This window comes from Antechinus flavipes, chromosome 2 (assembly GCF_016432865.1).
Source record: "Antechinus flavipes isolate AdamAnt ecotype Samford, QLD, Australia chromosome 2, AdamAnt_v2, whole genome shotgun sequence".
Classification (NCBI taxonomy): Eukaryota; Metazoa; Chordata; class Mammalia; order Dasyuromorphia; family Dasyuridae; genus Antechinus; species Antechinus flavipes.
Window position 1 is genome coordinate 172,832,280 of NC_067399.1, and position 27,258 is coordinate 172,859,537.

General features: G+C 31.9%; 1 protein-coding gene across 1 annotated transcript in view; it reads left to right on the forward strand.

The window, feature by feature from the left end:
- Positions 1-27,258, forward strand: part of TMX4 (thioredoxin related transmembrane protein 4) — a 106,037-nt gene that overhangs the window by 43,698 nt on the left and 35,081 nt on the right. The window contains exons 3-5 of the mRNA XM_051975945.1: positions 20,916-20,961; positions 22,121-22,249; positions 25,298-25,343. Of these exons, the coding sequence (XP_051831905.1) occupies positions 20,916-20,961; positions 22,121-22,249; positions 25,298-25,343 (221 nt within the window). The remainder of the gene's footprint in view (positions 1-20,915; positions 20,962-22,120; positions 22,250-25,297; positions 25,344-27,258) is intronic.

The window sequence follows — 27,258 nt, forward strand, 5'->3', positions numbered from 1 at the left end:
AGAAGATGATTTTCTTTTTTCTTTCTTTCTTTCTTTCTTTCTTTCTTTCATCCTTTATTTATTTATTTATTTATTTTTAAAAATAACTTTTTATTGACAGAACCCATGCCAGGGTAATTTTTTACAACATTATCCCTTGCACTCTCTTCTGTTCCGATTTTTCCCTTCCCTCCCCCACCCCCTCCCCCAGATGGCAAGCAGTCCTATACATGTTAAATAGGTTACAGTATATCCTATATACAATATATGTGTGCAGAACCAAACAGTTCTCTTGTTGCACAGGGGGAATTGCATTCAGAAGGTAGACATAACCCGGGAAGAAAAACAAAAATGCAAGTAGTTTATATTCATTTCCCAGTGTCCTTTCTTTGGGTGTAGTGCTTCTGTCCATCTTTGATCAAGTTGAAACTAAGTTAAATCTCTTTGTCAAAGAAATCCACTTCCATCAGAATACATCCTCATACAGTATCGTTGTTGAGGTATATAATGATCTCCTGGTTCTGCTTATTTCACTTAGCATCAGTTCATGTAAGTCTTGCCATCCTGCTGGTCATTTCTTACAGAACGATAACATTCCATCATGTTCATATACCACAATTTACTCAACCATTCTCCAATTGATGGGCATCCATTCATTTTCCAGTTTCTAGCCACTACAAACAGGGCTGCCACAAACATTTTGGCACATACAGGTCTCTTTCCTGAAGAAGATGATTTTCATTAAAAACCCAGTGAGATAACTTCTTTGTCCTTTTTCTAGAGGCTTTTCAATTGTGATTGTTTCTGCTGTTTTGCTTTTTAAAAGGAGGGAAAAATTAAGATTGTTTTTGTATATGTGGGGGAGTCATTGATTATGCATGATTTGGGTATTAAGGATGCAGGATATCATTAGGTTTTGATGAGCATCTCAATTTGGAAGTCATTTCTTTAAAGTTATAATTTGAGAAGTTGTATTTAATATTATTTTCAGCCTAATTTCAGTGAAAGTAGGAGTAAAAGTTATTAGTTAACAGGCAGCCAGAACACATTAATATTACAAAATACTTGGAAATTTAGCTGCTTTATTTATGTTTCAATCATTGGAAAAATGCTAATCATGAATTCATATTATAATAGTAAATTAAATTACAGAATTCATAATGAAAACCTTCATAATGTTAAAATATAATTGAATCCACTGTTTTCATCCAGTGTGTTTAGTAAATGACTTTTATTAATAAACTGAAGAAACAATGAAAATACTAAATATGCAGATATATGTTTATTTGTATTCAGTACTACCAAATTGATGTATGTTAACTGAAAAAGATGATCATCAAAAAAGTTTAAAAAAAAATTAAATGAAGGAATTGATTTTTAAAAAATCTCACCATTATAGTGAATTACCTGTAAAGATAGCAAACAATGAAATATTTTAGAACAAAACAAATTGAGTTTGTCCTTCAGAGCAGATTGCTGATTGTGGCAACTTTAAAAAGTAAGAAGTGTTAAATTTCTCATTGTTTTGAAATAACTAAAACTTAAACTTGAACTAATAAATTAACATTTTAAGAATGTCAGAATGTTTGGATGGCCTGTTAGAATTTTCCACTTCTAATTAATTATTCATTATGTTATTGTTTTTTAAATGGCTCTTATATTACTTTTAAATAGAAATATATTGCTATACAAACATGAATTAGGAATTAGAAAATAAATTGTGTTTCCAGTAAGATGGCTAGATCAGAAAGATTCTTTAAGTACTTAAATAATTTCCTGATTTGTTCTGTTCTGTTTTAGCTTGATCACATTGAGAGGCTAACTTACTTATGTATTAATAATCATCTTAATAGCTTTTAAAATTTTTATTCCAATTTTAAACTTTTAGTTATGAGTTTAAAATAGCGAATTGAACAGGCCTTTAATGCAACTAATAGCTTCACTGGGAACATACTTGAGTTTTCAAAACCCCTGGAGATTTCTTAGTGATTGAACTGTGCTCCTTGCTTTAACTCTAGTAATTCCAAATTGATTATTGAACTTTACGCATCTTTTGCCTGAAGGAGCAAATCTATTACCTTGTTCATTTTTGATTTAGCAGAAAAGCAATACAATTCCCTCAAAAAGACTCATCCTCATATGATTTCTTAGATAAATCTTATATGCTTATATGTATGATATGTATAATTAAATACAGATAGGTGTCTGAAGCAGATTTGAACTCAGGAAGATGAGTCATCCTGTCTTCAAGTCTACTGTGTCACTTATTAACTGTGTCACCTGACTGCCCTTATTTTCTATCTATACACATATGCATATTGTATATGTGTGCATATGTGAATACATTTGTATATATATGCTGTATATATATCTGCATATGTATAAATAACATCAAAGACCCCATACCTTGAAAGAGAGATCATGAAATGAGAGTAGCTAGTTGATTGACAGCTCTCATGTTCCACAGTTCCTTTTGAATGCACACAATGTCACAATTTCTAAAGGAAGCTATCTCTCCAGAATTTTTAGGAGAGTATGCTGCATAAAAGTTGCATGGGGTAAGAAAATAGTTATTGGTACCACTGGCATTAAGAGATCTGTGTTTTGCCTATGATGTTTAACATTTTGTTAGTGAATTGGATAAAGGCATAGATTATATTTTTATCAGATAGATAACAAAAAGGTAGATGAGATTAGCTAACATGCTAGATTTTAGTGTTGGGATTCATTAAGATTTTGTTAAATCAGGAGAGTAGTTTGAATTTAATGAGATGGACTTTTATAGGAATATATTTTAAATCTTATATGTAGATTGAAGAAACAAATTTAAGAATAAGAAGATTGGAAGCATAATTAATCAATTTTTCTGAAAAAAAGATCTGGGGATTTAAGTGTACTGCAAAAATCATTATGAAGCAGCATTATGATATGGTAACCCAAACTGATTAAATATTAGGCTACTTTAAGAGAGGTCTAGCTTCCAGGAATTAGAAGGTGATTGTTCTACTATATTCTTGGCTCTGGTTACACTATATTTGGAGTGCAGCATTTAGTTCTGGAAGTATATTTTAAAAGGGACATTAACAAGGGAGAGAGCATGTTGAAAACGTCAATCAGAATGGTTGGTATCTAGTTCATGCCATGTGAAGATTAGTTGAAGGAACTAGGGATCTTTTAGCCCAGAGAAGATAAGGATTAGAAAAAATTTGATTGACATTTTCAAGGACATGGAAGATTTTTTTTGTATAAGAAAAATTAGACATGTTTTATATGGTAAAAAGGAACATTGAAAATAGTTCATTATATAGAGGTTGCGAAATCTATTCTATTCACATTATTCATCTAATTTCATCTTAAGTACTTTTGGAAATGTTCTGGCTTAATTAGGGCTCTAAGTTTCTGAAAATTTATTTTTTCTTCAGTTTTTTTAATTTTTTATTATTTTTAAAAATTTTTTTTACTGTTTTATGAAGTAAAAATTGTCAAGGAGATCAAATGATTATGGATTGAAGCAATATATACACATTATCATTGTGGTTATTAATTTACCTTGGTTAAGATAAATGGTGATATTCTACATTGGTGTCTATTTTTTATCCCTTTCCTATTTTCCCACATTAATAGCTTGTTTAAATAGATTAGAGTTGCTTTGACTACATGTATCTTGCTTTCATTTTGTCCTTTAATTTGGCATTGATTTTGATCTTTGCTGTAACAGATCTGAAAATATATAGTCATTCAGTGTAGATTTGACTCCCTCACCATTCAATCATTTTCAGACCAAAATGTGATCAATTTTAAATCTTGTGATATTCATTATTCACCATGTTCCTAACTTTTTTCTTGAAGAAAGTAAGCGGGGATTTCTCTTTATCAACTTCTATTCTCTCATTTTTTTCTCTTGAATCTTGTTCTCCAGTATAGTTTTTGTATACTCACCATATTATCTCTTCATTTAAATCTTAGAGTATTAAAATATTGATTTAGTTTGCATAACCTTGTTGAGGGCAGTTTGGTGACATAGTGTTTAAAAGCTGGCCTCAGATACTTACTAGCTGTATGACTTTGGCCAAGTCACTTAATCCTATTTGCCTCATTTTCCTCATCTGTAAAAGGAGCCAGAGAAGGAAATATCAAACAATTCTAGGAGCTTTGCCATGCAAATCCCAAATGATATCATGAAATGTTGAACATGACTGAAGTCTTGCTGAATTATTTATAGAATTTATCTACCCATTTTAGAATAGTATGCATATGTATATATATGTCCATATATGAGAATGCTATATGATAGGTAATATAGTATCTAGTATGATATGTAGCATATATATACTCCAATAGTGTCAAGCTACAATAAAGATGGGGAATCATTAAACCATACATAAGGATTTCTTCAGGCTGCATATTGATTTAGAAAACTACATCTTAACATCTGTGTTCTATTGTATTTCTGTTTATTTTGTGAAAATGTTTTCCAGTTACATTTTAGTCTAGTTTGTGCAGGACTTGGTAGTGTTATAGGCCACATATTTGACATATCTGATATATACTATAATATATAAATAATTTAAATTTGAATTTACATTTAAATGCAGAGCTGATTATTCTGTATTATGAATATAGTACTATATGAATGCATATAGGAATAAATATATACAATTTATTATATTCACATATAGCCTAAATATATACATTACATTATATTTACATGTAACATAATATATGTAAATATATATAGTGTGTATAGGAATCAGTGCATGTTTATTCCTATGCTGTTCAGTTATTTGTTCAGTTATTTAGTTACATAGATGAAGACATGTCGATTCTGTAGTAATTAAGACAAATACAGTTAAATGACTTGTCCAGAATGGCAAAGCTTGTATTCAGATTTGAATTCAAGTCTTCTTGACTCCAGGCTCAGCATTCTATCTACTCTTTAGTGGGTATCAGTGCTGAGTTATGTACTAGAAACAAAAGACCAACAATTAAATAATCCTGCTCTCAAGAAGTTTGTATGGAAAGAACATGCAGACATATGAATAAAAAGAAGCAATATGAAAAATGAATAGAGAGCTGTCCTGTGAATCTACAAGACCTGAGTTCCACTCTCACTTCTGATATATGTTATCTAGGTCACCCTGGCAAGTTTTTCAGTCTCTTAGTCCTCTAGAAAGTTTTCTTAAGATTATAAATTGTAAGGAAAGCATTAATCTGCATTGGTAGAAGGAGTTTCCTCCCCCATGAGTACCCTAAATAAATGAAATTATAGATGTTTCAATTCCTATGTATAAGTAAATACAGAATAAATGTAAGATCACTTGGAAGAAGGAATTAGAAGTTAGGGGAGCAGGAAAGGCTTCATGTAAAAAGTTGTCCTTTAGCTGTGTCTTGAGGGAAGTAAAAGATTCTGTGAGATTAAGGTGAGAAGGCAGTGCTTTGCTGCATAGAGGAGGGCCAGAGTAAAGACCCTATAAAGGAAATAAGAAATAGAGTGCTGTGTGTGAGGAACAGGGAACAACCAGTTTGACTGAACAGTAGAATGCAAAAAGGACAGTAATATAGAATGAGGGCACAAAATAGGGATCAGGTTGAGAAGGAGGAATTTATATTGGATCTTAAAAGCAATAGGAAGCCACTGAAGCTTTTGAAGGGGAATGAAATGGTTAGACTTTTGAGGAAATGACTTATGACGTTTATGGAGGTTGGATTGAAATATGGAAAGACTTGAGGTAGAAGCCTCCTCAGAAACACACTGTAATAGTATAAAGCAAGAAGAGAGAAGTGACTGATTTCAAGAGTAGATTGTTTGGGGTGAAAGATGTTATAATGCTAGAGGTAGCAGTTTTTGGCAGTTGTTTGGTTATGTGAGTGAGTGAAGATGAGTATTCAAAGTTGGTGCCAAATTTACAAACTGAAGTTAGAAAACAATGGCTAAAAATACAAAAAATATGCTTAAAGAATTTGTAATTATATCCATATTGGTATCTTCCTTGGTTGAATTTTGCATCTTTTTTATGGTGATTTCATAAAAGTTAAATAATAACTAGCATTTATAATAATAATGCTTAACATTAACATAATGCCTACTCTGTAACCAAGTAGTATGTTAAATATTTTAAAATATTATTCTTCCCCAAAAACTTGGAAGGTAGTTGCTATTAGTATCCTAATTTTACAGATGAGTAAACTAAAGCAAACAGGTAAAGTGACTTGATCCCCAACTATTAAATATCTGAAGCTGAATTAATCTTCCTGACTCCAGGCCCAGTACTTTATCTATTGTACCACCTAACTGCCTCTAGCTCTGTAAACTTAATGCTTTGCAAAGCTACACAGGCCTATATTTATCTATGTATACATACACAATCTCATTTGACCCTGTGAGATAGGTGATATAATTATGCTCATTGTTTTAGATAAAGAAACAGAATCAGAGAGGTTCAGTAATTCCCAGGAACCATGGATATTAAGTGTCTGAGTCAGAATTCAAACCTGGTCTTTAAGCTTATCTGACAGAATATTCAGTACACCACTTAGGAACCCTATTCATGTGGTTGTGGCCCAGAACTATTGCCAGTGATTACTAGTTTTGTGGTGATGAAGCTATCTGAATTTGCTGAGTTTTTCCTCAGAAAACAAAATCTGTTGCTGAGCCTTGTATTCCAAGCCATATCAACTTAGAATGTCTCAGAGTTGGTCCTTTTAATGCTGTAAATTTTAAGCTTTTAATGTTACTTTCACATTATTATGAGGCATCATATCATAGAATGACTTTAGTATACAAATACATATGCTAGAAGTTAAATATGCTGTCTTTACAGTGAATTTTTAAAAAATGAAAAAAACAAAAACAAAAATAGTTGAGTGAATTAGAACACTTACCTTCCCCTAGTATGGAAGCTATTGAGTTGATACTAAATGATCATCATAAAATGATAGCTAATATTTTAGACATAAATGTTAGTAAGGACAACGAACCAATTAAAAGTGTTTTAATAATTAAATTTCAATGCTGAATTTTCAAATCAAATGTCAGTTTTAGGTTATTTGTTGTTAAAATACAAGAAGTCATTTGATATTTAAGTGCTTCTAGAACCCAAAATGAGCAATGGAAAATTATTAAAATAAGAATAAATTCTTATATTTGAAAGCTTTCCAGGATAGTGCCTTATGAAAAATTTCCATTTAGTTAACTATCTCCATTAATTTTTTGCTTTATTATGACTGCATATATCTATAGCAATGCTTTTATTACTTGTAAGGAAGAATTATACTTTTTCCTGAAAAATGAAGTTAATAAAGAGAGATGATGGTTATAAATGAATTGGGTCTATAGTTTAAGTATTTGTCATAAGTTTTCTAATTTAATACAAAAAAGTCTTTTAGATATTTAGAAATTAATGGAATTTGAAAATTTAAAAATGGATTCTTTTTAAAAAGAATAGATTTTTATTTTCAAAATATATGCAAAGATAGTTTTCAACATTCTGGCAAAACATTGTATTACAGATTTTTTTCTCCCTCCATTTCTCTCACCCTCTTCTGTAGACAGCAAGTAATCAAATATATGTTAAACATGTGCAATTCTTCTATACATATTTCCACAGTTATTATACTGCACAAAAAAAAAATCAGATCAAAAAGGAAAAAAAAATGAGAAAGAGAACAATAAGCAAGCAATCAACAACAAAAAAGGTGAAAATACTATTTTGTGATCCACATTCAGTCCCCACAGTCCTCTTTCTAGATATAGATGGCTCTCTCTATTAAAAGACTATTGGAATTGGCCTGCATCACCTTATTGTTGAAAAGAGGGATATCCATCAGAATTGATTATCACATAATTTTGTTATTGCTGTGTACCTCTTGCTGATTGTTTCTAATGGAACAATAATATCCCGTAATATTTATATACTATAACTTATTCTGCCATTCTCCAACTTACGGGCATCCACTCAGTTTCTAGTTTCTTGCCACTACAAAAAGGGCTGCTACAAGCATTTTTGTACTTGGGGGTCTTTTTCCCTTCTTTATGATCTCTTTGGGATATAGGTCCAGTAGAGACACTGCTGGAACAAAGGATATGTATAGTTTGATAGCCTTTTGGGCATAGTTCCATGTTGCTCTCCAGAATGGTTGGATCACTTCATAACTCTACCAACAATGTGTTAGTGTCCCAGTTTTCCCACCTTTCTTTTCCTGTCATCTCAGCCAATCAGAGAAGTGGTACCTCAGAATTATCTTAATTTTCATTTCTCTGATCTTAGAACATTTTTTCATATGACTAGAAGTAGTTTTAATTTCTTTGAAATTGTCTATTCATATCCTTTCACCAACTACATCAATTTGAGGATGGTTTGTGTGCTTACAAATTTGAGTCAATTCTCTCGATGCTTTAGAAATGAGGCTTTTATCAGAGCCCTTGTCTGTAAGAATTTTTCCTACTTTTCTGTTTCTCTTCTAATCTTGTCTGCATTGATATTGTTTGTACAAAATCTTTTTAACTTGATATAATTGAAATTATTCATTTTGGATTCCAAAATGTATTCTAGTTTTTCTTTGGCCATAAATTCCTCTCTTCTCCACAGATCTGAGAGGTAGACTATCTATCCTTTGTTCTCCTAATTTGCTTATAGTATCACTCGTTATGTCTAAATCATGAACCCATTTTGATCTTATCTTGGTATAGGGTATTGGGTATGGGTGCCTAGTTTGTGCCATACTACTTTCTAATTTTCCCAGCAATTTTAGTGAAATAGTGAATTCTTATCCCAGAAGCTGAGGATTTATGAAACACTAGATGTCTATAGTTATTGACTTTGTTTCTTGTGAACCTAATCTATTTCACTGATAGACTACTCCTGTTTCTTAACCAGTACCAAATTGTTTTGATGATTGCTGCTTTATTATATAGTTTTAGGTCTGGTATAGCTAGGCTACCTTCATTTGCATTTACAAAAAGGATTCTACCAAAAAAAAAAAATTCACACATTGTGAAAACACTTGTAGTATATAATCTCAGGATAAGAACAACATTCAATGAATTGAGCCATAAAAAAAATGGTTATACTCCACAGAACTGTAGTCTGTGTACATTTCTTTTATATGGAAAATATTGTGTATAACAGAGAATGTTTCAATTAAGTTTACTTTTGCATATAATTTTAATGAGAACAGACTTGGATTTTCTGTTTTATGCATGTGAAGTTGATTCCCAAAGACAAAGAAGACCAGTTGTTTCTATAATGGTAGCATACATTTCCTAACTCATTTCAGAAGTTAGAAGTTAAATTAAAATCTTGCTAAGATCAAGGTTAACCATCTCAGGAAGGAGAATTAAGTCTGAATTACACTGAAAATTTCAGGCCATTCCTTAAAATCCTTTCTCAGCAAAATCTTTAGGCTGGCAAGACTTGTGGTAGTGTGACATGATGGAAAGAACATAGAACTGAAGGGTAGGTGTTATGAGACTGAATACCCACCATGCACTCTGTCATTAGCTAGCTAATGCTTTTGATAAGTTTCTTAATCTCTTTACTTCAATTTCTTCATACATTAGATGAAAATTTTAATAATACATCCTTTTGCAGACTCACAATGCCATTGTGAGAACCAAATGAAATAATTTACATATTAAAACATTTTCTAAAAAGTTTTCAGGGAGGTAGCAACACTTTTCAGGTTCAAGTTGATATCATTGTTATTAAAACTCCTTACAATGTCACAGATGACAACTCAACTATAACTTAATAGTCTCAAAGAGTTGCCCACAATTTGGAAAAGACAAGTGATTTTATATATAATTACAAAACTAAGTATCGTAAGAAGAAAGAATAGTAACCACTTGTCAGGTATTGAAATTATGAAAAAGTTTGAATAGTGAAAGGAAATTTGTAATGACTTCTGGAGAATTTGCAAGAGGAGAAAGGAGAAAGACTCAAACTGGAGGAAGAAAAGGTCAGGACTAAAAGGAACAGATTGACTAGGATTCAAGAAAAATCAAGAAGAAGCAAGAAATGGGATTTCTCAGTGAGATTACTTCTATAATAAAGAGTCTGGAATCTGTGACCTCTTAAGATCCCTTCCAACTCTAAATCTATGACCTTATAATACTGTGATTGAAGCAAAAACAAAAGAGAACAAAACCTGAGGAGAAAAATATTGGTTTTGTTTATCCTTTGTTTTTGAAGTGAATCAATGACATCACAGGGTGATGTTTTGACTTGTGCATAAATTGAATTTAAATGAGGTAGAATTGTGCAAAGCATTTAACCTCACTCTTTCAGAATCATCAAAGTATAGTGGCAAGAAAAACATCAGAACCATGGTGGTGACCTAGAATATAGTGGATGATCTTGGAGTACCCTTTGTTTGACCAAGCTCTGAGTGCTCCACAGTGTATGCTTCAGCCATCTTCATGGTTGTTAGAACAAATTGTTCTCATTTGCCCACATTGCCAGGGGAAGTTTTTACATATTTGGTGTGGACATCCCCCTAAACCAATGATGGATTTGAGGCCTATTGGTTACTTTCACCCTGGCTTAGCCTCTTCCAAGATGGTTTTATTGAGTAGTGGCTGCTCCTCCTGCTATAGCTTCTTCGAACCGTAGATGAGAATTAGAGGAAGAGTGGATATTAAAGATGGATGAGTAACCCTGAAAAGGGCTCAATAAGCCTTAACACCAGAGATATTAGTCCTCCCTGAACATAAAACTAGAAAAACACATACCGATGGGGTAAAGATGACAAAAAAATAACTATAGTAAGAACTCATTAAGAGATCTTTCATTTTGTTTTCTTGATATTATTTTATTTTTCCAAATACATGTAAAGATAGTTTTCAGCATTCATTTTTGTAAAGCTTGTGTTACAAATTTTTCTCCTTTTTGCTTTTCCTTCCCAAGGAAGCAAACAATCTGATATAGGTTAAACATGTTCAATCCTTTTAAACATATTTCTATGCTTGTCATGTTATGCAAGAAATATCAGAACAAAAGGGAAAAATTCATCAAGAAAGAAAAAGCAAAAAAAAAAAAAAGACATTAAAACACTATGCTTTGAGCCCCATTCAGTCTCTACAGTTCTCTCTCTAAATGCTGATGGTGTATTTTCCAAACCAAGTGTATTGGAATTGTCTTGAATCATCAGATTGCTGAGAAGAGTCAAGTCCATCACAATGTATCAACACAGTTGATAATCTTGCTGTTATTATGTACATGTACTGTTGATGCTGTTCCATTTCACTCAGCATAATGATGTTCATGTAAGTCTTTCCAGGCTCTTCTGAACTCAGACTGCTCATCATTTCTTGTAGAATGATAATATTCCATCACATTCATATATCATAATTTATTCAGCCATTCCCCAATCAATGGGCATCCACTCAATTTCTAATTTCTTGCCATCACAAAAGAGCTACTAAAACATTTTTGCACATGTGAATGCTTTCCCTTGCTTTATAATCTCTTTGAGATACAGACCCAGTAGTGACATTGCTAGATCAAAAAATATGCACAATTTGATAGTACTTTGGGCATATTTTCTATTGTTCTCCAGAATAGTTGGATCAGTTCACAACTCCATCAACAATACATGAATGTCCCACTTTTCCCACATCCCCTCCAGCATTCATCATTATCTTTTCCTGATATCTTAGCCAATCTTAGAGTTGTAAAATGGTATCCCAGATATCTTAATTTACAGTTTCTCTAGTAAATAATGATTTAGAGCGTTTTTTTCATATGATTATAGATGCTTTTAATTTTTTCACCTGAAAATTGTTCATATCCTTTGACCATTTATCAGTTGGAGAATGATTTGTATTCTTATAAAATTGATTTATTAAGAGGTCTTTTTCTAAAAGGATGTAGAGGATAAACATAAAATGGCTTAAATAAGAGAAATGGCAGTTGGAGAAGGAGGCCTGAAACACTGTGGAGTAAACTTCCCCTGCCCTCTAGATAAAAGAGCTTATATTCTGAAAGGCGAGACAACATATACATCTAGATTATATACAGAAGACATACAAAACAGACAAGATAACTTTTAATGACAGAGTACTAGCAACTGGGGGTAATTTGTTACTGTTTTGTTTTTTCTCAAAGGAAGGTAAAATAGATATATATGTCTGTTTTAATGGCAGAAAAAAACTGCTTTTCATAGGACTTCCTTTTGTGATAAAACAAGCCACTTGATACATTGACTCTATAATCAGGTTTCCAACCTCATCATTTAACTGAACCTGATCTCTCCAACAATGATCTCTTAAGTACTAAATTCAAAGGAAGTCCTTTTTCTACTTTAACTCTGTAGTCTTTTCACCCTCTTCTCCTTGATATTCTCTTATCTCTTGTTTTTGGGAATACCAGTTTCTCTTGATTCTTCTTATTCTCCTTATATGACCACTTTCCTTTTGTTACATCTTCATTCAGGTCGCATCTTTTAGCCATAAGTGTTCTACAGGACTCTGTCCTGAGGTCTTCTTGTCTTTGTCTATACTACTTCACTTGATAACCTCATCTACTCAAATTGATTCCATTATCAACTCTACTGTACAAAAACTGAACTCATCTTTTTCTCCTAAAATTTCCCTCCTTCCATATTTCCATCTTATTGTCAAGAGTACCATCATTTTTGCAGTCTCCAAGACTTACCTTTAATTACTAACTCGCACTCCCTGCATCCATTCTGCTGCCAAGGCTTGTTAATTTTACTTCTCAAATGAGCCCTCATCTCTCCTATGATAACCACCACCATCCTGGTACAGTAAGCTTGGTGGTTGGTCTATCTGCCCCAAGGCTCTTCCCACTCCAGTTCCTTTTCCTCTCAGCCACCAAAGTGGTTTTCCTAAAGTCTAGGTCTTACCATGTTACCACCCTACTCAGTAAACATCAGTGATTCCCTCTAATCCTCAGGATTAAATATAAAATGTTCTGTCTGGTACTAAAACACTTCATAATCTCTCATCTTCCTTTTCAGTTTTTTTTTTTTTTTACATTTTTTTTTTACAATTACATATAAATAGAAAAAAAACATTTTTAAAACACTTTCCAATCTTCTTACACATTTACAGGCTTTTCATGCTCTTAAATCCAGGGATACTGGCTTTTCTATTCCATACATAAAAGGCACTGTCTCCTAACTCCTGTCCTTTTAACTGTCTGAAATGTTATCTCTTCTTCCTTTCTTCTTTCCCTCTCTCCCACCACTGTCCTATGGCTTCCCAGGTTTCTTTTAAATTCTAGTGAAAACCCTACCTTCTACGATAACTTTTTCCTGACACCTCTTAAATATTAATTATCTGAGATATGGTCACCACTTATAAGGAGCTTACACTTTTATGGTGAGCGTAGGAGACAACATAGACATAGATAAGGTAGAGGTAAGGTAGATATTGGTACGGTGATGGAGAGGTGTCGTCTAGACCAAGAATATTTGAGTCCAAGTCCTGCTCCTGACACCTATAAACAAACAAATAGAAAATATACAGAAAGCAATCAGGGAAGACTTCATGTACCAGGTGACACTTGGGCTGAGCTTTGAAGGAAGACAGATTTTGAAAATCAAAAATGAGAAAGGAGTGCATTCCAGACTTAGAAAGTAGTTTACCAACTTGGTTAGAATGTCAAATGCCAGAAAGGAGGAAGGTGTAATGGGCCTGCAAAAAATTAGAACTAGAACATAATGTGAAAGGTTTTGAACCTTTGAAGGTCATTCAATCAGTATTTATTACTCAGTTGAAATTCTGGTTAGCTGTTACCTACCAATTTTCCAGGACATTCTTCTTTCCTTAATAAGTTCTGTGTCTTTTGGGCTCATACTCTCTTTCTTCTTTTAAAGTCCTGCCCTCATACTGGGGTATTTTATCATACATCCTGATAATCTCTCTCTCTCACACACATTATATCTTCCTTATTCCTAAATTTATTCATTTCCTGGGACCTGTACTTCTACCCTCCCACATATGTATATAGAGATAATCTTACCATCACTTACAAGTATTCCACTTTCAAGTTCCTAAACTCTAAAATTCCTTAATCCAATCATAATCTTTTTTCATTCTATTTTTCTCTTTTCTTTATAATCCCTAAATCTTTTCATTGTCATGATCATTGTCATGACCATAGTCCCTTAACCCCTTAGTCCTTCCCAGTCCTTCTCTCTGATCTGGCTACTGCCTTCTCTTCCCTCTCTTAACCCTATTGTGAATCACATCATGCCTCCCAAACCTAGTCTTCGGATTAATTCCATCATCCCCTGATTTTCATCTTATTTACATGCTAAATGAAATTGGAGAAAATGATAAAACTGTACTTTTGTGGTCTATACAGATTTCTGTTATGTATTCTGAAGTAGCTCTTATACAAGCAATCTTTTTACACATTCTTAATCGATTGATTCTCCACAGCCATTTTTCCAAACATTTTTATCCCTCCTGAAACTTCCACTCCTCTTCAACCCTCTCATCTTCTAAGAATATAGCCTTATGATTGAAAAATTTGAGTTCCTTTGCAGAAAACTGCTTCTTTTTCCTTCTTCCTTATCTCATAACCTTCACATGGATTCTCCCCTTGTCTCCTCAATCAGTCTTTCTCACATGAAGAATTAGCCTGTCTCCTTGCCAAGGTACATCCCTCTGCATACACATGGATTCCATTAGATTCCCCCATCTTCTTCATCAGATAGCCCTCTATCATCTCTACTCTCTCATTAATCTTCAGTGACTCACTACTGGGTGTTTCTTTGCTACCCTAAATTATAAACATTAAAACAGCTTTCATTTAATCTAATTATCTTTTCATATTATATTTTTCCTCTACTTATGTGCCTAAGCTTCTTAAGAAAACCATCCCAAATTAGAACCTCCACTTCCAATCTTCTCACTTTTTATGTAATCTAACTTCTAAACTCATTATTCAACTGAACCTACTATCGACAAACCTACTATCATTCAAACTGAACCTAATGATCTCTATTCCCAACATAGTCGCTTTTTCTCAGTCTTCATTCTCTACCTTTCCACATATAGCTTTAGACACTATTGGACATTCTCTTCTTCTTGATACTCTCCTTTCTCTACTAAGTTTTTGTGACCTTGTTCTCATTAGTACTTCTACATATTTGATTATTCCTCCTCATTTTCCTTCACTAGATCTTTATATAAACAGTGCCTATGTTGATTGCCTAGATCTATGAAAATCTTGGAAAAAGGCAAGTTAACTTTTTTTTTTTTCCTGAGGCATTTGGGGTTAAGTGACTTGTCCAGGATCACACAGCTAGGAAGTATTAAGTGTCTGAGGCCAAATTTGAACTCAGGTCCTCCTGACTTAAGGGCTGGTATTCTATCCACTGAGCCACCTAGCTGCCTCCAAGTTAATTTTTAAAATATATGTATATGTGTGTATTCTCTCCCATCCCCTATCAGAGCTGTTATTAAATGTATACCAGCACATTTCTGGATTATAGGATCATAAGATCATGGAAGTAGAAGGTCTTTTAAATGTTATTTAGGTCAGCCACTCATTTTAGAGAACAAGGTTCAATGATAGGCTCTTAGAGAATGTTTATTGAATTGAATAAACATGTTTCCTTGAACCAAGAAGACAGAACTAATGACAGTGGGATGAAGTTTTTTAGAGAGGTAGATTCAGAGTATATATAAGGGAAATGTTTTTAATAATTAGAGATATCCAAAAATGGGTCAGGTTCCTTTCAAATAGGTAGTGAGCTTACACTCATTAATGAGTGAATAATAGCCAAATGACTATATATTGTGGATATGATATAAAGAATTCTTGGTCAGTTACTTATTAATTTGTATTGTTGCTAAGGTTCCTTCCAATTCATAGTGTCTGTTAAACCTTTAAGTGGAATAATAGAAAAAGTTTATTATTTAAAAGAAATGGATTTCATCAGGGTCTTCTCTTCAGTGACATAAATAGTACTCAACACCTGCAGCATAATTTTAAAGGATTGCTGTGACCCCCAAACAACTTTATACCTAATATGGTAATGAGTCCCTATAGAGAGGTTCTCATGGGGAAAAATCCCCAAAACCCTTCAATTCATCACCACTCTTTAACTAGAAGTCTTTCCAACTTGTGCTCTAATGGCATAATCTTTTAAAATCCAGAGTAATTTCCATGTTATGCTGAGTTCATTGAAGAAACATTCACATATAATCCATATAAAAACACAATATTCTAAGGCACAAATTGCATTTTATTTCTGTAACAGAGATTTAAACAACTAATGACTTTGTTGATAGAGATATAGCTTTGGAATGAGAAAGACCTGGATACAAGTCTTACTTCTAATATTATTTATGTGTTTCTGCACAAGTTATTTGTCAGTGCCCCCAAACTCAGTGAGACTGTCATTCACATTGCTGATGTACATTGGTAAAAAGATTCTTAATGGTCATTAAATCATAGTAGATCTATATTATTTTACAAAAATTATTAGGAATGATCATATATTAATTAACTATCTATTGAATACTTACTATATATACCTTACATTCTGTTGTGTACTATGCAGGAATGTAAAAGTAGTATTTTATATGGTTTTTGTCCTCAAGGAATTTCCCATCTCACTGAAGATATGAGATACTTAAAACTACTTGAAAAGCAATACAAAATAAAAGTACAGTTAACTGATTCAGCATGCAATTTAAATTGTGCCAACATCCAAAAACATTGCTGCAAGCTAATTCTGAGCTGGGTGAGGAGGCCCCTGCAATGATAAAAACAAACAAAAATAAACACATAAAATAATGACTAGGATGAGGGTGGTGTTATTAGGATGCAGATAAAAGGATACCACTGATTAAAAAATACAAGAGATTTAACTTAGAAGATATGGAGTATAAAGGAGAGAGAGCTATCAAAGGTTTCTTGAAGCTTTTATGCCTGATTGAGAGAGAAATAGTGTTGTTAACAAAAAATGTGGAATTAATTAAAGGAAATTAATATGTAAGTTCACTTTACAATTTATTCAGGTTAAGATGCTGGTACACATACAAATAAAAAATACCTAAACATAAATGAAAAAGCATAGACTTTTTAAAATTGGAAAGTACTTAAACGAAAACATTTACATGAGGATCAGTTGAAAGAAACAAAAGTACTATTGTGGTGAGACTATATGATGCAAATTGACTGGTGTAAAGGATAAAATGGATGATGGTTTTTGGAAACATCACAAAAATGGCATTGAGGCATTTTATAGACGTGATTGAGGATACTCACTATCCATCTTAGCCTCTGCTTGAGTTTCTATGCAAGAGGAACTGATAAATTTTCACCTTACTTTTTTTTTTTTTTTTTTTTTTTTTTTTTTTTAGTGAGTCAATTGGGGTTAAGTGACTTGTCTAGGGTCACATAGCTAGGAAGTGTAAAGTGTCTGAAGCCACATTTGAACTCAGGTCTTCTTGACTTCAGTATTGGTGTTCTCTTTACTGTACCATCTGCTACCCCTTCACCTTACTTTTGATGAAAGTTTTTATTTTTTTTTCACAAATTAAGGGCAATGATTTAAAAAAAGAAAACATTATTTTGAATCTCATCTTGTTTAAAAAGGAAGACTCATTAAAATCTACTAGAAATAAAACTTTTTGTAGTTGTCATCTTAAAATATGCTGTTAATAATAAATAGAAAGCTATTGATAGTATAAAGTATGCTCTGTTTAAAATATGCTTTAAATTTTGGGTACAACAGATTTTAAATTATTCAAAGAAAATAATTAGTACAAAATAAGAGCCTTTTAAAATTTAATGGGAGACCTAAATTTAAGAAGAATAGAATAATCTCTAAAAAGAAATTCTGATGCCACAAAATATAAATGGACTACCTAAAAAGATTAACATTCATATTCATGGAACTTATCAATCAACTTTTATTTAAGGAAGACACATTAAAAAATGGAGGCAAGAGCAAGAAATGAAAAATTAATACAGAAAATGGGTGGGATCTTATGCAATTAGTGTCTGGTAAGCTAAAATCTACAATGATCTTAGGCTGGTGATGAATGCTAAAGACATGAAAGGATTTGTTTGTTTGTTTTTTTTGTTGAGGTAGTTGAGATTAAGTGACTTGCCCAGGGTTACACTGCTAGGAAGTGTTAAGTGCTCTGAGGCCAGATTTGGACTCAGGCCCTCCTGAATCAGGGTGCCACCTCGCTGCCCTGATGAAGGGATTTTTTAAAAAGCTATGTTGAAAAGTAGGAAAAGAAAGGAACTGAAGTATTCCTTGGAGGTGAATAAGGAGGTAATAATGGATGACAAAGACATGGAACTACTTAACATTTTGTTTTTTCTTTCTCAAGGATAATGATCTTAGAATTTTGGAATGTAGAACAAAAATATTTAATAGAGAATTGAAACCTGATGTGTATAGATTATGATAAAAAATAATCATTTGAAATTACCAAACCTAAGTGAAATACTTACCAGGGTACTGAAAGAATTGACAATTATGATCACTAAGTCAATATCAGATCTTTGAAAGACTGTGAAGAATAAGAGATATGCTGCTAAAGGATATATCAGTGTTTTCTTCATTTTTAAAGAAGAAAAGGAGAATTCTGCAAGCTATAAACTGTTGAATTGACCATGATTCAAGGGAAAATTGTGGAACACATTCGTAGATTTGTGATTTCAATATGCTTAAAATAAAGAGTATCAGTGAGCTATCATGTGTCAGGAACAAAAACGTGCTAGACTAACCTAATTTCTTATATTTTTTAATAAGGTTCCTAGATTGATAGAGCAAAAGTATATTATATAGTATACATGAATTTTAGCATGAGCATGGGCGAACCTGAACACATTTGATTAGCCAGTCAACAAAAATTTATTAAAAGTTAGTTATTGGGAATACAAATGCTAGAAGAACACAATTATTCCCTGTCCTCCAGGAGCCTATATTCTAATAGAGAAAATAATACATAAAAGGAAAATGAAAGGGAATAAGGGTGAGTGCAGGAGGTTTACTCCAATTTGATCCGTGAAAGTCCTGTGGAAATGAGTTGGTAATTCAGTCTGGAAAGAAATGAAGACATGGTTGCCTTGGACCTCCTTCTTAAATTTGAGGTATTAAGAAGACTTAGAAAATTAGAAGTTGATGTCTCAGAGACAGAGGGTACTTCTAATGTGAGACATCATCCAGGGTAGAATGAGCTTTTAGGCAGAAGAGGTTTCAGTGGCATGGTTGATATAGTCCTGTGGAGATGAATCATAATTGTTGATGGACAAGATGCCCTCTGTAAAATGTGTTAGTCTTTCTTCTCATGTTTATGTTATTTACAAGTTTGATGAGGCCTTTGTCTTCAAAAAATTAACCCCAGTCCTAACCTGTCAACATTGTGCAGGTTGGGTTATATGACATCATGATCTCATGCTAGATAATAGCAGTAGTTCATTCTTTAAATATTACCTTCCAGTCTTCCTTATGACTTCCCAGATGATATTGTCCTCAATTTCAGTTTATCTTTTTTTGGTAGTACCTAATTAATCTTACACTGCTTTTACCTTGTCATTCTTTTGTTCAAAAACAATGATACACCATCACATTTATCACATACTTACTGACTTGTAATGTCATTCCTGTCTCTCATATCCAAGCACTTGCTTGTTTTATCTTCACTATTAGAATGTAATTTTCTTGAAGTTAGGCATTGTGTTTTATACAACTATATATATGTGTATATATATATATATTATATATATATATATATATATTATATATATATATATATATATATATTCTATCTAGTAGTTTATAATTCATCACAGCCTCTCAATAAATCTATGTTAAATGAATGGATAGTTAAACTAAAATTTCTCTTTTACTATGTTCATTGTTATTAATAGTATATTTCAGAGACTTTTAATGATTTTCTTCATTCAATATTCCCTGTGTTTTTGTGTGTCTATACTTGTGCTCTACATTTATTATAAAGGAGATGTGATCAATTAGCTAGATTATGTATTTCTTTATATAGGAGATATGGATCAATGGGAGGGTGAAACAGAATAGACAATAATAATGATAACTTTCACTGGAGCAGTTACAACATTTTACCTTGACAAATGCCCTTGTTTAGTCTCCATAGACTTATTTGATCTATAACATTACCTAAATCACAAAGTTGTTGTGAAGGTCAAATGAGGTAACTTAAAGTACTTTGTAAAGCAATAATACCAACTAATAGTATAAGAATACTAAATCAATAATATCATTGACATAGTTTCTTTCTAGTCCTGGGATCACTAATGATCAGCAGTTAAATATATGTCAAATTATGAACATAAGAAACTTTGATAGTAGTGTATAATAGTAAAAGAAAAAAATGTATATAAATAGCAATATGTAGCGTTAAATCATATCTAAACACTATCATGTTAATAGACACTAAAAGTCTATCATGTGTGGCTCTTTTCAACAATGAAGTGATTCGGCCAATTCCAGTAGACTTGTGATGAAGAAAGCCATCTGAATCCAGAAAAAGGACTGTGGGGACTGAATATGGCTCACAACATAGTATTTTGACCTTTTTGTTGTTGTTTGCTTTTTTCTTCCTCATTTTTTCCTTTTTGAATTGATTTTTCTCATGCAGCATGATAATTGTGAAAATATGTATAGAAGAATTGTACATGTTTAATATATTAGATTACTTGCTGTCTACGGGAGGGAAGAAAGGGGGAAAGGAAAGGAGGAAAATTTAGAACACAAGTTTTGCAGAGATGCATGTTGAAAACTATCTTTGCATATATTTTTAAAATAAAAAGCTATTGTTTAAAAAAAGTCTATCATGATTAGATACAATTTTGAAAAGTTGCTTAATTCTTGGTTTTGTTTTTAGAATTGAAAATTAATGATTAAGATGTTTTCCTTCTAAATGTGATTTTTCATGTGGTTTCTTTTATTTTCCTTAGGTTTGAGTGGCCGATTCTTTGTCACTACACTTCCGACTATTTTCCAGTAAGTTTAAATATCAAATAAGGAATAAAACTGTTCTCTTCCCATATAAACAGATCACTCAATAAAAATGTCAACAACAAATCCCAGAATATCTCATACAAATATCTTTTGTTAAGCTTTGTGCTGTCCTACTCTAGATTTTATATGATCTGACAATTTCTTCATTGTTTTACTCTGTTTGGAGGTTAATTCAAGCTTTTTGATTTCTATTTAGATCACACACTTTAACTTTTAATTTCTTTAATTAAATATATTATTTAAATATATTGAAAAGCCTAGAAACATTAGATTCTTCCAATTCCCTATTCTTCCTTAAGAAAAGAATTCATAGGAGTGTATTACCTCATTCCAGTGATCATGGCTGGACAGATTCAGGAGTAACAATTCATTATTCCATTTATTAATGACAGGTGGTGCAGGATTTGTTACGTGGATTTTTAAAAACATTTGAAATCAGCATAGCTTAGAAGTTTTGTTTTGTTTTTCATTTTCAGTTGTATTATTTAGATGAGAATACTTCCTTTTGTCAGTAATTCTCAAATGTGGGCCAGTTAGTTGGCAAAAGATATAATTTTAGAAATGTGAAAATTAAGGATATAAATAGTCAATCAACATATTTATATATATTTATACATTATAATATATATATGAGTATAAACCTCTTTTAACAATTTTATATAATTGGCAATATACTTAATTAGATAAAAATAATGATTGACTAATGAAAATTCTAGCACAAGCTTTCCTTATTTCAAAATCAGGAAGCTTTCATTTGTACCAGATAAGTACTTTTAAATTTATAATTTTGAGCATAATTCTTTCTTTGAACTTTTTTATTATTATACTTCACAGACACATCTACTAAACTATAAATTCCTTTAGCATCAGAATTATATGTGTATATATATATATGTATGTGTATATATATATACACATACATAGAAGTATACATATATACATACTTAAGGATGTTATATCTGAAAATATATTGTAAATCTTTGAATCTCAGTTCAACTTTGGGGCTTCATGTCCTGTAAAGACTAAATAAAATTGTATTTAAGAGAACTGAAATGAAAGAAGAATTAATTTTTTTTTATGATATCCATTGTACTATGTACTTGTGCTATTAATAGATGCTTATTTTCTGTGACACTTGTAGTGCAAAGGATGGAATATTTCGCCGATACCGTGGCCCAGGGATCTTCAAAGACCTTCAGGATTACATCTTAGAGAAGAAATGGAAAGCAGTTGAGCCTGTGGCTGGATGGAAATCCCCATCTTCCATAACGTAAACTCTGGCTTTCTTTTACTGAAAGAGATGATTATTAAATTCACATAAGAAATACATTGGGAATCAAATTAACTTTTTATGCACCCCAATTCAGAATTTCTTGTTTATACAAGCACAAGCAAAGCATAGACAGCAAACAATGCTCCATGTTGTATCTGAAACTAGTGTATGTATACTGTAGCAACCTTTCAAATTCCTATTTAGCCTCCTTGTAGAGACACTTTGAAGAGTAACAAATGTTTATTCATATTTTAGACACTGACTATGTTGATTTAATATAACCTGGAATTTTTAAATCTTGTAGTAAGTTGAACTAACAGTACCTCCTTTGTACAAAATATGTATTTGTGCCATTTTCAGTTTCTTTTACTTTTGAATTAATTGGATATATGAAATCAATTAAAACTTATAATGTATGTTTCTTATACTACATATATTCTTTGAAAGAGTTGATAAGAATTTAAGACATCTATTGAGATAGTAAATAGAGTGCCAGACTTGAAATCAGGAAGACCTCAGTTCAAATCTACTAGCTGTGTGAATCTGGGCAAACTATTCAACCTTTCTTAATCTCAGTTTTCTCATATATAAAATGGGGTAATCCTGAGATTCTATATGTAAAATGCTTTGCAAACTAAGTGCCATATAAATTCTTATTATTTTACTATCCTCATTTTATTATGATTGTAATCACACTTATACCCATTTCTACTACCACTACTGCTGCCACAACTACTACAAGTCCATGTAATAATTAGTGAGGTTGGTATATTTCTTTGTCTAAGAGTTAGAAAAGAAATTTATAATTAATTTTAGCTATCTATAGCTACTCTGAAGTGCTCTGATCCCTTTCCATGATATAGAAGTAACCTTGCTTTTTCAAGAAGCCCTTAGAGAATGGAAGTCTTCAAAAGTGGTCCCGTTCTCTCTGTTGTACACGAACCAATCTATGTCTTTAAAATCTTATTACCAAATTGGCCAAAGGGTGATAAAGTGTTCAATCATAGCAACTCTATCTATTAAGTTCATAATTCATGAATTTTAGCATTAGAAAGGATCTGAAAGGTATTCTAGTTTATCTCATGCATTTTGCAATTGAAGTAATTGAGACCCAGAGAAGTCATTACTTGACTAATATAACAAGGGAAGGAAATGGAACATTTGGAATTCAAATTCATATTCTTTCACTCTTAAGTCTTCTACCACACTTTAGTGGAAGGAATATTCAAGCCATATAGAGCATTAAAGTATTAAGAATCAATATGATAGGGTATACAGTGTTGAATATATCTTTACTAAAATTGAAATAAACCCTGAATAAATTACTGAATATATAACTTCAGATATTTTATATATATAATACATTTTTATTTCTTTGAATAGAGCTAATCTTTATTAATCACTGGGATAATGAAGAGTTGGATATGACTAAACAGTATGTTAATCATAGTATAGGAAAAATCCAGGTTTATATTTTTCTTTAGTATAATATAAACTTTCTTCTCTGTGTCTAGAGAAACATTACATAAAGAATTTTGTAACTCGCTTCACTATGATATGTCATATAAGTAATAGCAGTATCTTATATATTTGGCAATTTTATTTGTAAAACATTTGGCTTTATTAGTCTTATTTGTTCTTGATTGTATTTGTCAAGCAATTTGCCCAAAGTTAGAACAGATGTTAACACCAATTTACACATGTGGACATTAAAGCTCAGACAATAGATGACTAGCTATCTATAGCTATTCTGAAGTTACACAGTTAGACTATACTAGTTTTGTGGAACCAGGGAAAGAGAAAGTAAAAATTACTTCAAAATTGAATCCCAGTTATGTTTGTTATTATTATTATTTTTTGTCCTGACTTGTGACCTTATTGGTTGAAGAACTATGTCTTGACACCAGATTAACAACTCATCTATAATGGTTTGGACTTAGAGAGTTAACTAGGGAATTCAGAAGTAAAATGACTTTCTCCTGGTCATTTAACTAAAATAGTTAAGCTAGAATAGATCAGTAACAAGACTCAAATCTAAATCTTCCTGCTTCCCAGTATAGCTTTTTATCCACTTCAAGCTTTCTTTCTGATATTCATTTTATAGACTATTTTATGTTAAGAGTTACAAACATATGACATACTTTGACTCATGGGCTAATTAAATTCATTAAATATAGAAGTACTTTATAATGGACCTTTGATATTTGATCTAATTAGGGTTTTGTTTTTCAACTTCATGGCATAGTTTGTTTAAATAATCCTTGCCAAGAACCTAGGTATCATATAAATGCTTATTCCACCCCAACTCCCTGCTAAATTAAAACACTATTTGCAGAAAAAAAAATATATATAAATAACAATTTAGATTGGAAATTAACTTAGGTTTGAAAATTGAAATAGGTTTACATATCCAAGACAAAGTTGGGGGATAACTTTTCAAGTTCAAGTCAAGATGTCACCATTGTAAAGTTGGCAGTGATGTGGCATAATGGGATAGGGATTTAGACTTTTGAGTTGGGAAGATTTGGATTTGAGTTCTACCTTGGATACTTACTAGCCATGTGATTAGGCAAGTCAGTTCATCTCTCATGGTCTCAATTTCTTCATCTGTAAAATGAGAATAATAACAGCATCTACCTCACAGAATTATTGTAAGTTCCAAATGAAATAATATATTTGAAAAAGTTAGTTGCTGTTATCTTTATTATTATTGCTTTTATTCAACCTATCTCTTTTCTAGCCCTGCTTAATGAGATAAAAGATAAGTGGTGAGATAGTAGACAAATAATTTTTTACTTGATATTTAAAATATCATGAGATGCTTTCATGGTATAAGTGGAAGATAACTATGTATTAGGTCCCAGCCAATAATGTTTGTTTGGATTCTGCCACTGTATAAAATCATCTTATTTAGAGGATAGCCAAAGAGAAAAGGATATTAGAATTTTTTTTTTTTTTGCTGGCTATAGTGTTCATCAATTTTTGTGGGTTTTTAATCATATTTCATGTAATTACTAATTTTTCTTCTTTAATTTTAATTTTTAGAATGTCTGGAATGGCTGGACTTTTCAGCTTATCGGGTTGGATACGGGTAAGCAGCCTTTAAGAGTTACAAACATATGACATACTTTGACTCATGGGCTAATTAAATTCATTAAATATAGAACTACTTTATAATGGACCTTTGATATTTGATCTAACTAGGCTTTTATTTTTCAACTTCATGTATATTTTTGTTTAAATAATCCTTGCCAAGAACCTAGGTATTAATGGGAAAAAGGTTCCTACAAAGATTTTTCTCTGTTTAAATGCTCAGCTTTCTTATAGAATGATATGGATAATAATTAGTCATAGTAATTTTAACCCTTATTTATTTTCAAATATCTGTCGTCTTTTCTATGCTTTTTCTATTTTCTATACATATGTAATTAAGGAAATATAGCGTGCTCATAGCAAAACTTGCTATCTAACTTGATAAAGCCAGATTGTTGTTTCTAATATTTTCTGTGGATCAAGGATTATGGTATTTTCTATGGCTCATCTATAAGTAATTTTTGGACAATTTACAATTCTACTCTAACTACAAATCTCCATCCTTTTAGCTTTTTTTTTTTTCCTGAGGCAATTGGGGTTAAATGTCACATAGCTAGGACATGTTAAGTGTCTGATGCCAGATTTGAACTCAGGTACTCCTGACTGGGCTGGTACTCTATACATAGCACCATCTAACTGTTTCCATCCTTTAGCATTTTGATTTTTTTCTTTTAATAGTAGTTTATTTTTCCAAATACATGCAAGGATAGTTTTCACTATCCTTTTTTTAAAAAATTATTTATTTTTTGACAATTGCAAAACCTTTTATTCCAATTTTTCCCCTTCTTCCCCCCACTCCCTTCCTCAGATGGCAGGTAGACCAATACATGTTAAGTATGTTAAAGTATATTTTAAATACAATATATGTATATATATCCATACAGTTATTTTGCTGCACAAGAAGAATGAGACTTTGAAATAAGTATACTTAATCTGTGAAGGAAGTCAAAAATGCAGATGGACAAAAATAGAGTGATTGGAAATGCTACAATATTCACTTTTTTAAAGCCTTTTATTTTCAAAACATATGTATAGATAATTTTCAACATTCACCCTTGTAAACCTTGTGTTTAATATTTTTCTCCCTCCCTTTCCCAACCGCTCCCCTAGATGGCAAATAATCCAATATATGTTAAACATCTTTAATATATATTTCCACAATTATCATACTGCACAAGAAAATTCAGATCAAAAAGGAAAAGAAATGTGAAAAAAAAACCCAAAATGCAAGCAAACGACAACAAAAAAAAAGTGAAAATAGTATGTTATGACCCACACTTAGTCCCCAAAGTCATCTCTCTGGGTACAGATGACTCGCTTCATCACAAGACCATTGGAACTGTCCTTAATCACCTCACTTTTGAAAATAACCATGTTCATCAGGATTGACCATTGTATAATCTTAACATTTTGATTTTTAAATATTTAAAAAATATATTTGTGTTTGCAGATCATTCACTCCCACAGCTTGCTCTGTACATTTTGTGAATAATTGATGAGGTAGATTTTTTTGTTTTTTTAAGGTAGCTAACTGACACTATTTCATTATCTTTGCTTCTTTATGTAGGAAAGTTCTGGGATGATTGATTGAGATTCCCTGGAAAATCTCAAATGTAAAAAAATAACTTTAAGAAAAGGTAACAAGGTATATTATAATCCTAGGAAATTTTCCCTTTCTCTTTTCTGACTCTGCCTTCTCCTCATCCAAGAGACTCTGTTTGTTATTTTACCTCAACTCTACTTAAAATAGACTTCTGATGGCAAGAGCCTCAAATGAAGGATTTGAACTGCTAGCCCCCAACATCGAGAGCTGAAAAACTCCTTGATTCTCAAGTATACAGATCCTCAAGTGGAGCCATCAGTCTAGTGAGGGGGAATATCATCCTGACTTCAAAATGGTAGACTCTTCATCT